General features: G+C 38.4%; 1 protein-coding gene across 1 annotated transcript in view; it reads right to left on the bottom strand.

Annotated features, from left to right (window-relative positions):
- LOC113686768 (A disintegrin and metalloproteinase with thrombospondin motifs 6) overlaps positions 1 to 16,304 on the bottom strand; it is a 23,498-nt gene extending 7,194 nt beyond the window's left edge. Inside the window, 18 exon segments of the mRNA XM_089189024.1 lie at positions 2,755 to 2,833; positions 3,219 to 3,285; positions 3,849 to 3,988; positions 4,536 to 4,637; positions 4,762 to 4,912; positions 5,559 to 5,690; positions 6,721 to 6,826; positions 7,331 to 7,344; positions 8,299 to 8,423; positions 8,943 to 9,029; positions 9,430 to 9,602; positions 9,957 to 10,104; positions 10,845 to 11,158; positions 11,549 to 11,615; positions 12,334 to 12,359; positions 13,089 to 13,165; positions 13,722 to 13,827; positions 16,189 to 16,304. Of these exon segments, the coding sequence (XP_089045150.1) occupies positions 2,755 to 2,833; positions 3,219 to 3,285; positions 3,849 to 3,988; positions 4,536 to 4,637; positions 4,762 to 4,912; positions 5,559 to 5,690; positions 6,721 to 6,826; positions 7,331 to 7,344; positions 8,299 to 8,423; positions 8,943 to 9,029; positions 9,430 to 9,602; positions 9,957 to 10,104; positions 10,845 to 11,158; positions 11,549 to 11,615; positions 12,334 to 12,359; positions 13,089 to 13,161 (1,804 nt within the window). The 5' untranslated portion in view covers positions 13,162 to 13,165; positions 13,722 to 13,827; positions 16,189 to 16,304.

Here is a 16,304-nt window from a genome sequence, read left to right as displayed (position 1 = left end):
GTTCAGTGTTCGCTAATGTAGCAAAGAAACAAAGTAACGTTGGGATAAGAAGGCATTACGATTGAAATGATCATGCTATTACATTTGACAAGGGTGGATGATGTCAAGTGTTTTAAATGTATATCATTTTCGCATCTGGTTCAAAAGAAAAGGTTGGAAGTAAATGTGGGTGAAAAGTGAAATTTACTGTCTATCATTGTAAATATTAGAAAATCAAGGCAATACTGTCTTGACGAAAACATTGACGATTCCCTTTTTATCAAATGAGACAAACGGGAACTAGTTTTGAGTGATATAACTAAGCCAAGACTGCCACCGTCATTTTGGATCTCCGCCTGGGTAGATTTTAGTCACGTGCTAGGCAACGTGTAATTTGGAATTTGTCTCTCGCTACGCACCAATGGCCTAGATCGTGGAAAAGGGCAAGTATAAACCCACTGCCAAAAGTTGATGTTCCAGTGGCAAGAGGGGACTTCCGGGGGATCAACGTAACCCCTGTAATAGCAAGAGCCCTGGAAAAGGCAGTCTATAAGATTCACGCCCAAAGGCCGGTAGAAGAACAGCTGTTGAATAGTCAATTCGCGTATAGAGAAGGAGGGAGCTGCACAGATGCTTTGCTACTTATACAGAATAAGATCTGCAAGTTTCTTGATGATCCCAAGTGCAAGGCAGTGCGGATGTTCGCGATGGATTTCAGTAAGGCCTTTGACTCTGTGAGCCATCAACTCCTTGCTGAGAAACTTAAGAGTCTACCACTTAACCCGTATATCATAAACTGGTGGTTAGGTTTTTTGCGAGATAGAAAACAAAGAGTTATTTTCGGGAATCATGTCTGTAATTGGAAAACAGTTAACAAGGGCACAACCCAGGGTAGTGTTTCAGGACCTTATTTGTTCAATATATTTCTTAACGATCTGGAAATTAAATTAGGAAACGAGACACTTGGTTTCAAATACGCTGATGACTGTACGATTATTGCTCCGGTATATTATTATAAAGATCACTCTGTAGACTTAATAAATCAGTTTTTACAGTGGGCAAGCCAAAATAGAATGAATTCAAATTCTACTAAATGTAAAGAGCTTGTTATGTATAAAAAAGGTCACACTGCTGAGGCCTACAAAAGTATTTTTGGCATACCTCAGACTAGTACAATAACCATTCTTGGTCTCACGTTTCAGCCGAACTGCAAATTCAGTACTCACCTAAAAGAAAAGCTAGGTAAAGCTAATAAATGTTTATACGTTATCAGATGCCTCCGCAAAGAAGGATGTAGCCAAGCAGAAGTAGATGTTTTATTTAATTCCATTGTCCTACCTAATATTACTTATGCTCTATCTGTGCATGGGGCCTCTGAGTCAGAGCTAACTATAGCCCAGCAGTTTTTAGATCGTTGTTTTAAACGTAGTTACATATCTAAGAAATTAGTGATAGGTGACTTACTTAAAACGCAAGATCACAAAATTTGTCGCAAGGTTTCAACTATCCTGAGCCATCCTCTTAGAGCCTACTTCCCTGAGACCAAGATCACGAGGTATAATTTGAGAAATAAATCCCCTGTCATGCCCGCCATTCGCACAAACCGTTTTAAGAATACATTTTTTAATAGAATTGTTTTTAAGTACAATGTAGCTTTGTAAAAGTGTACTTCCTGTATTAGACTTTTGTATTTGTTTCCACGTATATACTTATCTTATTTAGATACACCTAAGCTTATTTACATCTTTTTCTTTTTAATGTAACATAAGATATGTAATTTTATCTTTTGAACAATAAAGACACACTGTGACACACTGTGTAATCCAGAACAAGATAGAATTTCATTTCAGGCCTATTTATCAATTTTGTAGTGTACGTAATATTTATTTTGAATCTTCAAATTGTCTTGAAACTTAAAAGAAAATTGTTCTTTAAAAATTCACTGAAAATCGGTAGCCAAAATTGTTTGTTTAGGTGTTACTTGAATTTCCTGTTAACTTGTAATTTCGTTGGTCGCCGGCATCTTCTGTTGCTTCACGCAGGAAAAACACACGATACGAAACGTAATGATCGATTTCGTCCTAAATCTCACGCCATAACAGAAAAAGCTTTTGAACATCTGTAAACTCCGAGCACTTCGCAGTAAGTGATATTTTCAATGAATCCTCGAATTGTTTCCAAGTTCAAGAATTGTAAATTACAATTTTATGAAAAACGAAGGTTGTTCTGTTATTTCAGTTTGAATCCTTGCATGCCTGCCAGTTGCTGGCGCCGCTTGTTAAAACTAAAACGAAAAAAAAAACTCTTTTACGATTATCACTGGCTTCTTTTTCACCCCACCACTATTCTTAGAAACAAAGGTCGCCATTTCGTTTGTTTATTGCTCGCCAAAAACTATCAAATGCACTCAAAAGCCTAAAACCGAAAAAAAGTTTACAGGAATCGACCAATCGAGCGAGCGAGCGAGCGAGTGCCATTCTCCACATCATATCTACAACTCGCTCTTGCGCATGCGCGCAATTCACGAGTTAAAAACGAGTATGTTCACACACTTGCACTCAGAACCACACTTGTCTTTAGACCATAATCGTCGAAATCTGTACTCGTTTTCAGATCGAAGTGGCGCAAAGACCAATGATACCCTTTGAGGGCTGCACATACATACGTAACTAACTTATGTGGGGGGTGGGGGAACCCCCTAGCCACTCAACCTCAAGGGACTTATCCCCGCCAAAGAACGAGGCAAATGAATCAGCAGATTTGTTTGAACTGTACTTGAAATGTAATAGGCCCTCCTCTCCGGGTGTTTCTTCATACATTGTAGATCTCGATAGGAAGGCAACGGGCACTCAATCTACAGATGAAACGAAGAACTTGGAGTCATTTCACCGGTCTCACCGATAAATTGTTCTTTTAGTTTCCCACGCCACGAGGAGTTTTCCAAGCATGAGCTGATTTAGACGTATCATCATATACCCATGAGTGACCAAGACAGAATAAAGAAAAACATCAATTAAGGGTTTATTAGTTGATCCACTAAAAAATTCTCAGAGGTATAACTTGCAACACGCAAGTCATTCCTGCGCTTTTCTCTCAGGACCTAAGGATCATTTTTTTTTGTCTCGTGCTCGTCGAAAAATAATTTCATCATCTTTCTTCACAACATTTTTTAGCGGATAGTGATATACTCTGATAACATTTTTTATTACAAAATTAATTTTCTTATGATCGAAACAAACCTTCGAGTTGCATATTTTCCATTTTCCTCTTGCAGATCCCAAGCAGTTCTCACCACCATTTTCAGGTCTGCAAAGAATATTTGCGTTTATTATCAAAAAGCCGTGAGTCAGTTAGTCAGTCAGTCAGTCTATCAGTCCTTCCGTCAGTCAGTCAGTCTGTCAACCAGTCAGGCAGTTTATACATCAGATAAAGGACTAACGCTCGAAAAGTCAGCCTTTAAACTCTTTACGGTGGCCACTTTACGTTTTTAACACCAAAATACCAGTTAGTCTATCAATCAGTCAGTCGGTCAATATATCAGTCAATCATTCCGTCAATCGGTTAGGTGGGTAGTCAGTCAGCCAGTCAGTCTGTCAATCAGTCAGTCGCAGTCTGTCAGTTGGTTCATCAGTAGAGCTCGAATTGTAAACACGCTCACTGGACTATGGACTAAAAGGCCAAATTTCGAAAAATTTGCTGTGTCAACAAGGCTGCAGTTAGAATTGAAATCCCTTATGCTGTTATTCATCGCCTCCTAAATAACATTAAAATATGGCTCAACATCTCGACTATACGCCGAAAGAAATAATTTTGTATCAGCTTCCTTTGAAGATGCTTTAATTACTGAGAAACAGACGGAAAACGCTTACGGTGGATTAGTGCAGGCCCTGGTTCTGTACTGTACCCCTCCTCCGCATGTCTGACTGCAAGAACTGTATTCTGACCACTCACCCCATCCACCATTAATTCTGGGCAAACCATTATCAACGCACTTGCCCTTGATGCACCACTATGGAATGGAATGGAGATATGTTGAGGTAGTTTTAAATAAAACTTCTAAAGCTACTTGGGATTGGTTTGTTGTGTTCTACTCTGTTCTATTGGATTGGTCATAAAAACCCTCTCAACCAAAGAGATGCAAAACTGATCAAAGTTGTTCATTAGCGTCTTTTCTTTCCCTTTTTTTGAATTGAATTTGGATTTCAACAATTTAAATATGTCTAATATTGTTACAAGCGAGCCAACTATGATTACCCCCGTAGTTATAATTAAAAAACGATCCCCACAAGGGTGTGTTTTCAGCAGTTACGGGAAATCAGCAATTGAACATAACACCACACTTTAAACATAGCAATTTTAATCCAATAAATTTTATGATGCTCGTTTTTTGTGTGTATTATTGATTGATGCTAGAGAAAAAACCGTGTTGTACTAAATTAGTAAGAGGAATACCTAACAGAAATTTCATGCCTAGAAAAAAGGCATAAACCTTCATGATATCGATGTAACAAAAGCTAGAGTTAGTACGCAATCGTGTGCAGATCAAGTCGACATACATGGCGTGGTCCACAATTTGTACCGTCCGCCGGGGGAGCAAGCTTACTGTTGCAACTGCCGTATGATCTTGAACAGTACAAGGAGCCACAGTTTGTCTGAAATATAATGAAGGTCATTAGTTTCAAATATCCGCCACTAGCCACTTCCACGTCGGTGAAATTAATTTGTGAAATTTTGCTTAGTAAATTTCCATAACATTTATAGAAGCCTTGCCTTCTCAAAAGAACAATGTCGCCATCCAACGCCATAAAGAAATTCACACTGAGTATCTCCGTCAAACAAAACGCCAGGAAGGTTTCTGTCCGCTTTAGCCGAGTAGTTAAAGCCAGGAAGAGATATCCTTGGAGGATCATCTAAACATTTGGAGCCAGGTCCACTGTAGAAGGAACATATTATGGTCTGTGGCATGCAATGATCCCATTAAAACCCGCATAAGAGGGAATTATGAACGGGTGTTACAAAATTAAATTAAATTAAATACATTTATATAGCGCAATCTTCCATTAATTGTCCATGACGATTTACAATACTCTAAAAACATTAAAAATTAAAATCCTAAGGATTAAATACACTATAACTACAAGTAAAAACTACAAATCAAATGCAGGCTTAAAAAGATAAGTCTTAAGATTAGCCTTAAAAACTGCCTCTGATGATGAAAGCCTGATCTGGAGTGGTAGTTTATTCTAGAGCCTCGGTACCGCCACGGAAAAAGCCCTTTCACCACACGCTTTAAGATTCGCTCTAGGCTCATCAAGCAACCTGTTGTTTGAAGATCTTAGTGTGCGACGCGAGTCATTATACTTCTCTGAATCGAAACCAATGTGATGAATGAAAAACGAATTGCATTGGAGGAAAGAAATCAAAGGAGCCAGTGGAAGTCATTGCAAACACTCAAGTGCCTTGGGCTATGAGTCTTCACAAATGGCATTTCCTTAATCATGTTGTGCCTGATGCATTTGATCTGAAATTTTCCTCTGCTGCAGATTTTTCCTGTTTTAATTATTTATATCACTCCTGACCTGAGAAACCCTTGAAGCACTTTTTGGCTGCATGGTGACCATTTCAAGGCACCTTGTCCTCCTGGTAGCACAGGAGCCATGATGTTTACGCCAGCGGTGCAGTTGTTTCCTCCATCATGGTCCACACCGATACTGGTGATCGTAATTCAGAAAAGAGAAACGTTATTCCCTCTGTTACGAGCGTGGGTAGGAGCCTATTACTCGTAGCCTCCATACCAATTATACCCTTGAGTCAACCCTATGCCGTATCTTTTCATTTTTAGAACTTTTTTTCCTTGCTTTTCGCTATTATTGAAGTACTTTCGTGTGGCCTGCATGTGAGTGACATAAACAATAGAGGACCACAGCTCTCTTCTGATTGGCTATTATGTAAACACCCGCGAGAAACCCCGTGGGAGGCTTCTAAAAATAAAAAGATACGGGACAGGGTTGACTCAGAGGGTAAGTATGGAAGATGGAAGCTCCGGATAATGGGGTCCTGGTGTGGGACAAAGAAAACAAACCGTAAGTGCGCTTGGTGGTGTTAAACCACAGACATTGAATTTCGCGACACACATTCTGTAATGATCACTTGGATCAGCAAAGCCACAAGCGCCGTTTGCATGAGTGAAATTCCGTTACAGGTTTGTCGATGGAATATCTTCCCACAATTGGCAGTGATGTCGCAATCTGATTGGCCAATTTGCGGTTATCGGTAAGAGTACGGACAATGCTACTCGCGTCAACGTGTCAAGCAATGCCTATATTAGCTGTCAAGCATGGGTGATTCACTCGGATTACTTGACATCGATGTTGTGGTAAAAAACAAATAGACAGTTGTTTAGTGTGATCCTTACTCTTATCGACAACGATATTCGCCATCAAAGGAGTCAAAATTTGTTGCGGATTCACTCGGCTGCTCCTAATGATCCACAATATTTTAACCGCTGTGACGACGAATATAGTTGTCGATAAGAGCTAAACCACCGCGATTTGTTAAGCAGCCACACCACCAGAAAGGACCTGATATCAACCATTTCAAACAAGGAATCTGCCACAGTGCTCTCTCACTTTGCTTAATCTATTTTTAAGTTTAGAACTCAGAATAATAGGTAATGGATTTTTTTTTTGTTTCTGAATCGTGAACACATTTGTCTGGTTAATCAAAATATAATTCGCTCACTTGTGTCCAACTTCGTGTGCAATAATCCCGGCTGTTTGCAGACCAGCATAACTATTGACGTTACCAGTGACTCTGCTCGAGCACACGCCTCCAAATACGGCTAAACCTATTAGGAAATAAGACTGATTTGGTTTTATCAACTGAGTTGATAATTTAAATTGGCCGCCGTAAAGAGTTTTTGAATCTGACGTTTCGAGCGTTAGCCCTTTATCAGAGCAACGAAGAAGGGCTAACGCTTGCAGCACGAAAGTTTTTTAAATCTTCAAGGAAACAATTAGCAGTTGCTTTTTCAGAACACGATACATGCGTTCTCCTTGCAACCCAAATAATTACATCGTGTTATCAGACTTAGCAGTAGCATCCAAATCGAATAGGAGGGAAATGATTTTCACACACCCCTGAATGTGGTCAGTCCTATAAGTAAATAACCAGCACACGTACATATTTCAGACCGAATACGTCATGATTTGCAGATACCCACCATAACATTTACGAGCTATCGGCATCACTTCGACGGCGAAATAAATAATTTGGAATTTCATATTCATTCAATATCAATTATATCAAAGAAAGAATGACAAATGAACAGGTATAAAAAAAATATACCTACCTCCAAATCCTCCACTTTCCAAGGAATTACAAATAGGTAAAATGAGTGGGAAAAGAGAGACCAACACAAAATCATATTAAAACCTGGAATTATATCTAAAATTGTGAAACTCGTTACCAATCATTGTGTAAAGAGTTCAGTTTTCTGGTATAAAAAAGTTTCTCCGATATATTTAAAAGCATACTATTTCTAGAAAAACATTAATCATGAGAGACAGACAACCTAGTTCCTAAGCCTTGTATGTCTCAAGTTTTCTTTCTTATGGTACACAAAGGGCGGTTTTTTTTAAAGAAAGTTAAGCCTTTGTCTAGCAAAACCGCGTCCTAAACAATCCTCAATTTAGCTGAACCTTTTATCTGATATTTATTTTTGTGAACAGTATTAAGATGGCCGTAAGCTAGCAGTGGAAGGACATTTGTTTCATTAAATTAACGCTCTAGAGAAAGCAAAGAGAAAGCCCGGGGCCCACTGATTGCGTGAAACCGTGGTTTGGGTTGGACGTCGTGTAAATAACCGGCCTAAAATGTTTGTCCTAGACTAGATGAGTTAATGGTCAGCCTTATTTCATCATAATTTATTTACTCAAGTTTACTTAACTGAGACAAAAGTACCCCCCCCCCTGACAAAGAAGAAACAAAAGCAATGAGCGCATTCAATTCTTGGTTTTCACCCACGTGACTTTTGTCTTGACGACGGTTGCTATCCGCCATGTTGGTGCCCAAACATATAGTTACTTATAACTAACGCTTATAGTAAGATGAAAGTGAGAAAGTAGAGATGGTCCATTGCGTAGTTTTCGGCTGTGGCAGTAGAAGTGATCGGGACAACGGGATTGGATTTTATCGAAAACCACCAGTTATAAAAAATAAGTCTGTCTTCGAAGAAGAATTGATAAGAAAGCTCGAACTGCTTCAAAATTTCGGTCGCAAAAAGTACGGGGAAATATGATCAATAAATGTTTCACTTACACATGGACAAGTGATGTCACGTCGAAAAACAGAGGATCGCTCCGATCGGCTGGTTTGATTCTGTTTGCCCATTGACTGATTTTGTCCAACTTTTCTCCCGATGAAGAACCCTGGCTGACTCCCAGCTAAAAGATATTTCTGCCTCTTGATCAATTGTGCCACACCAAATGTAGCTATTAATTAAGTCTTATTTATCATCTTGATGAGAAGCCTTCCTTTCTTTATTATTTGACCAAATATGGTGTTTGTTTTTTGTAACTGTAAAGAATCATAGAATTGTTGGCGTTGTTTTTTTTATTCTGTATTTCAACATTCTTATGCAGGTTAAGTTTTAAGTTGGATTTGGTCAAAACTCTCGAGGGGTGCTTTTAACCCTTTAGATCCTAATATCGGTATGCACATTCTCCATACTGTTCTTTATACATTTCCTAAGGTGCTGACAAGGAGAATTTGTATAACAATCAAAAGCTTCTTTAGTTGGTGATCATTTCCTTTATTCTCATAACCTTAATGAGTGATTCATTGTGGTATCGAAAGGAGAAATTAGATGCTAGTCACTCTTCAAGGGTGAAAGGGAAGCAAGCTACCCAAGAGTACCTCTTATTAACTGATGGCGCCGTACTGCACTATGAAAATGAACTTACCTCTTTGTTAGTAATAATGACAAGACGGCTGATAAGAAAATTAATTTTAATTTTCCCGATGGAATTGTCGCGGAACGATCCTGAAACCTGTAAAACATTAAAATAAAAGGATAAACAATACATGAAAAAAAGGATAAAAAAAAATAGGTACATCTTTGGTGCCATAGTAACAAGTATCTTGACAACTTGAGGAAGTCCTTGATTGAATTTAAGTACATCATTAAAACACGGTTTACCTAAACGAAACCAGAAACAGGTGATTACTTCTTTTAAGAGAGCATATCGAGGGCAACCAGGCCAAGTCGTTACCATTGACACGAGTTTGCGACTAGGTTTACGAGTTGAATGACCATGTATATTCTCATATGCAAGCCTGCATGGAATTTTGAGGAAATGCTTTTGTAACGTTTTGAGTAGAAAAACGCGCGAGATATTTTATGTCAAAGAAAGGCTTGGTTGCTTGGTGAAGCGGTTGAGCTACACTCACCATGTTAGCCAAAACTAACAAAAAGTGCGCAGTCTCGTTTCCATGTCTAGCTTCCACATTCTCATCCGCTACCAGTGCAGCCTGCAAGTACTTGTGGGCGACGAGTTCCGTAGGTGAAGTTCTACTGAATATGTCGTAATTCTTGCCTGATTCTGTAGAGCTCGAAGCAAAACCTGAAATGTTCAGAGAACATGGAAGAGAAAAGTCATTATTTATCGTCCGGAAGACGAGGAGGGGGGTTGCGGGCGGGGCGGAAGTCGGAGGTTTCTGGTCAAATCACGATGAGATTACATGATCTCCCCATTAAGCTGTGTAATGTTTTCACGATACATTCTCATTGGTAGTCAATTTTTAACACACCCACCTTAGAACTCTATTAAAGACGATTGAGCGCGCTCCGTATAACCGAGTAGTTTTCTGTCTGCCAAAAAATTTCTAAATTCGAAGACTGAATTTTTCAACCAATAAACATCAAAGGAAACGAACCACACTTTCCAACATGTTGGGGCTAAAAGGCCTGCGCATACCTGATGAATCAAGGCAGTGTAGGGATGTTGCTGATTTTCTGTAAACAAGGTGTGGCTCGGCGGCGTTCCTGATAGTCACGTGTTTTGCCAGATGGTTAGGAAGTGGATGGATGAAGAATGTATCATTCGATAAAGATATCATTCCTGTCTGCAAGATAAAATGAGGGTTTCCACAAGGAATACTTCACGGTCTTATTTCACATGAGCATCACTGTGAATTTAGGGACGTGTCATTGTTTATCGCTTGGGGAGCTGGAGAGAGGAGGGGGGGGGGGGAGTCCGGAGGAATCACATAGTTTTTAGAAAATTGACTGCCAATTAACTACCAAGGAGTGAATGGGGGGGGGGGGGAGGAGGGTCATGGCATTATGGGAGGATCACGTGAATTTTATCGGGACACAAGCAAACTCCTTCAACCCCCAGGCGATCAATATTGATTGGTCTCTTAACAGGAATCGTTCCCCGATTCCCATGATGCAATAAATTAGATTTGTTTAAGTGACCCCAATCACAGTTTCAGCGCTGTAAATCTCTTGAACTGAATGAACATGGCCCAATTTATTTTCTACAAGAATTGTCCGAGGGGGTGGTGGAAATTTCCTATCCTTGGTGAATAATGTTAATTGTGAATATGAAAGCGATCATATATTCACAGTCCCGTACAGGCATAAATTTTTTTTTTCAGGCCTCATTTTCACTGCTGCTTAAGTAGTGTTCATTCACTGCGAATATCGCTTTCATATTTACGTCTTTTAATATCCGCAGTTCAAATATATGACTTTCATATATTCACAGTCGTTTAATGTTAACTGCGAAGCGGGACAAAAATCAAACAGTAAAGAAAAGCTTTTACCGTCCTTACAATAGTATTACTCAGTAATCACTAACCAGTCCTCTAGCATTGCTCAAAGCCACAAAAGAGCTTGGATCAAAAATTTCTCTTCCATGAAAAAATGAGTCGGACTGGACAGGCGTCCTTGTGACGTCACCGTTATCATGTCGTGTCTCAAGCTCCAGGCCAGGTTTCACCAACTGCGCGTTTCTTGTTAGTTTCAAATGCATTTTGCTCCCAAACGCGTCCATTTTATAGTGCCAATCTTCCCCTGCGTGAGCATCGCGCTTGTGTCTCTCGTGAAGTGTGTGTGTCACGAAGTCGCCATCTTGATTTGACTGATAAGGCGCGGTTACCTCATATTCTGGTACTGAAAGAGAAAGCTGAACGTTTCAGAAACTGGTTGCGCTCTTTTACATTACACTTTGTAAAATTTACTGTGCAAACACCGCAAGAAAATATTGCTTGAATTGATTTTTTTTCTGAAATTTAAAAACTTCTCTTTATCACAAGGCTATCTTTAAATCCAATCAAATCATGATGTTTATCATGAACAAAAATACACATAAGGAGACGTTTGAGGTTATCCCTTTCGAGGAAGCTCTCTAAATAAAATACAAAATAAGCTGTCGTAAAAACAGAATCGTAAGAACTAACAAGAGTTGAGCTTACTTTACAAAACTTCCTTAATTTACTTCGAAATCTTCGCACATAAATGAATCACTGTTTTGACGGTTTCAGGATGAAAGAAGACCCTTACCATCCGCAAAACTCTGGACGCCAAACAGCCGCTGTATCTCCATATCTGTCATGTGATGATGAAGGGACTAGGGAATGGAAGGGAAAGTTATAAGAAGCAACATCGGCTGAGGCAAATAAAAAGTTGGCTTCTGAAGCCAGATACTACAAGAATTGACCTATATTCTTTTGCGCTGCCGTCTTCGCGTAAAAATAAAAAGAGCACGCAAATTATCAAGAGATTGAAGCGTGGCACGTGCAAATCATACTTAGAACAAAAGTTATTTGAAAATAAGGCGTGCTTTGGCTTGAACTATCACCAAAAATTTCACATTCAAGAGTGGTCTGGTATTTTTTCGAAGAGGCCTAAGTGAAAAGGATTTGGAAAATTCTTGCTCGTGTTCTTTATTTTCAGCTTAAAGGAAACGTTGGGAACGACTTAAATGGTTTGTGTAAAAATTAAATTTCGTGACGAAAAAAGTAATATTACTCCAACTTTGAACTACTTTTTTTCTCTTTTATATCATTCTCATTGTTTTATCATTTGCTCCCTTGATTATGTGATGCTGAAGTGATACCTTAATGAAGTATTCACATTCCTAAATTAAGTTACATTTTGGAATATTTCATTAAAATTGTTAATGAAGTTATTAAAGTTGCCCTTAGATGCAACCAAACCATATTGGCTAAATATATAGGAAAAGAAAAATGTTTTTAATAATTTTATATTGACAGAGATCGGCCAAAGTTTCTTTTTACTTCTATTTATAACGAGACGATCCTAAAGCTATCTAACACATGCCTTACCTTTTTGTTTTCGGTTAAGGTTGTACCTGCGAACATCATTAAAATTACAAGTGTCATTTCGATTGTTACTTGGAGCGTAGATGTAAAATATTTTAAAATTATAGATGTATTGGTGTTTGTATTTTTATTTCCTTCGTTTCAATAATTACAAACCTTTTGAATAATTACAGAGAAGAGAAAGAAATAGGACAGAGCGTTTAACGTAGCGAGCAAATTAGATGCCCTTAAAGTTAAATTACAGTTTTTCAGATAGTAATAAAAACGATACAAATAGAAGAGGGAAAGAGGAGCCTCACATTCAACAACAGATAGATAAATAGTACAAGGTCAAAGGAGGACGGCAATCGGCTAAACTGCAGAAGAACCTGTCACTCATTTACATGTCATTGAATAAGAATTATAGCGTCTATTGTGTTAAGCCTCGTTCTTGAAAGCCTCACGTCACATGTAAATGAGGTGGACCAAAGTGGCAGGGTATTCTGCAGTTACTCCCGGCAATCAATATTGAGGAAAGTAGTAAAAATATTGGTGCTAAACAACTTTAACATGTTACTTTCCATGAACGCAATATTTAAGAACTTTTGTAAGACAACTAAAGAATGAAGATAGATGGTATACTTCAAGGAAACTTGGTCGAAAACGCTTGCTGAAAACGTTGGCAATTAAATTCCGTGAGATTTCTGGCGTATGCAATTTTGCGCTCATGGTTGGCTCTCGTTCTAAGCAACAAAAGTAAAACTCGACCCTACACTTACCAGACATCAAGAAGATGATTGCGACCAGGCGGCTAACAAAGGAAACGATCTTTAGAATGATATGCATATTCATTCTGCTGAACGTGAGAAAAAAAGACAGAGAGGACGATTAAAAAATGTATAAGTTTTAATCGTGAAGTGTGAAAGTCAAGTTTAATCACATAACTAATAAAGTTCATTTCACAAGACCTATTATTATCCTTACAATGAGAAAACAGGCAAGCGACTTGTTTTTCAGACGAATGAGAACGATCAAATGTTAACTCATACTATCGGTCCAAACCCATAACCTCTTGATTTCTTTATCGTAAAAACTCCTCTAATAGAGTTTTTTTAATCGAAGATGAGATTTCCCACTGCTTCAAAATTTAAACACGTTTAGCGTGTAGGTTAGCGTGCTCGTGGACTCAACCAGATCTTAACACTTGCTTCTCAAAAATTAGCAAGAATATCATGAACCTCTTTGGAGATAAGCTCGTTGGGGACATTATCCGCGATCTTCAAAATATAAAAGCTTTCTCCAGCTCGCCAACTGGGAGACTAGTATTTTCGACCTTTGCACAAGTGTTTCTCTAGAGCATGAGGAAAAGACCAGGAAAAGAATGATAAAATCAAAACATCCTTTCAACTCACCTCTATATAGGTTCCCACTCAGCATGCTTCAACAAAGTGGCAACCTAGATTTGATCCATCCAACCTTTGTACCTTTTTTGATAATCAAGTTGTTATATCAAGTCATCTATACAATTAACAATAGTCGTAATTAGTGCTTTAAGATTGGCAGACGTAAGCATTACCTTTTAGTAACCTGAATTAGATTGTCTGTCCATCGAACTCGCACGCTCAAAAAAAAAAAAAGGAAAAATTGAAAACTCTTGGCATAGGAACTGCATTTGCTGTGGGAAGAAAGCTGCTATGGGTCAGAGTATGAATAAAAGAAAATCTTTTCATGAAACTGAATTATTTATGTACAGATATGTTTTTTAAATTGTTACATGATAAAAAAAACATACTCTGGTTTTAAATTTCTCACCTATAATCCACCTAGAATTGATTGAAACAAGAATTAATTATTGTATGAGGATCTCAATGGGGTTAACCTATAGCCGTAAAGCGGCAAAAAAAAATTAGCAATCATAAAAAATTACAAATTTAAACCGTCAGTCGTAAAAAAAGTTAACCGTTTAATTTTTTTTTAAAACCGGAACGGAAAGAAATCAACCGTTAGCTGTAAATGCAAAGTACGCCATTAACACCCTCTGGTATCACAAATTTGCATGTTGTGTGTGAGAAATTCTAGGGGATGTTTTGATGTGGAAGAAGTTGTAAGATCATAAAACGCTTTGCATTTATCTCCTTTTGTTATCTGTCCAACTAAGTTTAATTAGTCCACGTAAATTGTTTATTAATCACCTATTCAGCCGCTTTCCACACCCGTTTTTCATCACTTAAGAAGTTTGCAGTACGTAACCTATGGGATATTTGCACAACCTTCCCCTGGCAGCTTTGCGAATGGCACCTTGGTCATTAGTCAGATATTTTTCGAGCTTTTTGCTTTGGGTTCACTCTCTTAAGCAGTTCTTCGTTTTTCTTAGTCACCCTTGTGCAGTTTAATTATTTCGCCCAGCACCGTAGTAAATGTAAGTTTTGTTTACGTTCTGTAGCTTTCTTCGTTAATTTCTATAATTTTGTCAGTTTAGTTCTTAATTTTAAAGTTCCATAAACACCGACGAATGAACCGAACCTGTAGATAACCCGCACCCCGAGTTTGGCAACTCAAATTTTGGGAAAAGAGTTTTTGAAAAGAAATCGAACGAAATCACAAGTAGAATCTGTAGTTAAGAAAGTTGCTCTATATCAGTTGCTTCATCGAACGTACACCCGCCTAAACCCCCATGAGTGACCAAGACAAATTTCTCCTTACAATATCAATACAATATCAGCCAGGTTAGTGATGAGAATGAAGAAAAATATCAATTTGGGGATAATTAGCTGATTCAACATTAAATTCTCTGAACTATAAGAATTGTATGGTTGACAGTAAGGAGAATTGCAAACTTGATCTGGGAGTTAAAGGGTTAAATCACTAACATTGAGCAAACTCTGACAGCAACAGCCAAGAGTAGGTGGCAAAAAGCAAGGATCTAATTGGCAGAACAAAAGCTCAGCACGTGCGTTTTAAAACTCAATACATTTCTTAGCCGTCCTCTGCAAAAAAACGTGAAATCACCAAAAGTTTCTGTAGTCTGAGAACGGAAACCCCGAAAGCAAATTAACTAAGTTTCCACTGATTTGGAACTCAACGCTGATCACATACGCTATGCTGAACTTGGAGTGTGGCGCCGTTAGAGACGGTAAAAATATCCAGCCATTCACCAAATTCGAACTAAAAATATAGATTCATTTTTTAATCGACGTCGTGTTACCGTTCTGACCGTCCTTTTGAAAACGGAAGATACTTTGAATCCTTATCTGATCGACTTAGACTTAAACTTGAATAATCACTGTACATTGTAATAGGTTTTATGTAAGAGGAAATTTTCCCATTCGATCAAAGGAGCCGAAATGATAATTAATAAGACAAAAATGGATCAATAATCGTTTTAGCTTTTTTCCTAAAGTGTGAGGGAAGGGGTTGCCGAAATGAAGTAATATATATTCCTTGAAACGGTATAGCACCTGCGAACAGTAAATGACACATATGGGCGGTTTTTGATCACATCATAAGTTGATGTCATATGCAGCAGTTTGTGTGTAAACTTTGTGTTAAAAACCAAATAAAGTAATGAGTCAAAATGTCCCTCTCTACTGAGGAAATTAAAGGTAAAGTTTCCTACGAACTGACAAATGAATAAAGCGGGTAAGTTTATAAATAAACTGTGGTGCTGCGTCGGTGGGAGAGTATAGCAGGTAATTTGGTGTTAACAACTGAGTTGAAGACGTAAATTGGCCACCGTAAAGAGTAAAAAGCTGACGTTTCGAGCGTTCGTCCTTCGTCAGACGCTCTGACGAAGGGCGAACGCTCGAAACGCCAGCTTTTTTACTTGTTACGGTGGCCAATTGACGTTTTCAACTGGGTTGTTAACACTAAATTACTTACCTACGAACTGACTGATTCTAAGAGAATTGCTCTGACGTTTGATCTTCTAGCATGCCTGACATTTCAAACAAAGGTGCACCTGATGTTAGCTTTGGCATTATTTCCGTCGATCGAAT

Source organism: Pocillopora damicornis, chromosome 12 (assembly GCF_964200805.1).
Source record: "Pocillopora damicornis chromosome 12, jaPocDami1.2, whole genome shotgun sequence".
Taxonomy (NCBI): Eukaryota; Metazoa; Cnidaria; class Anthozoa; order Scleractinia; family Pocilloporidae; genus Pocillopora; species Pocillopora damicornis.
This window is presented reverse-complemented; position numbering and strand designations above follow the sequence as displayed.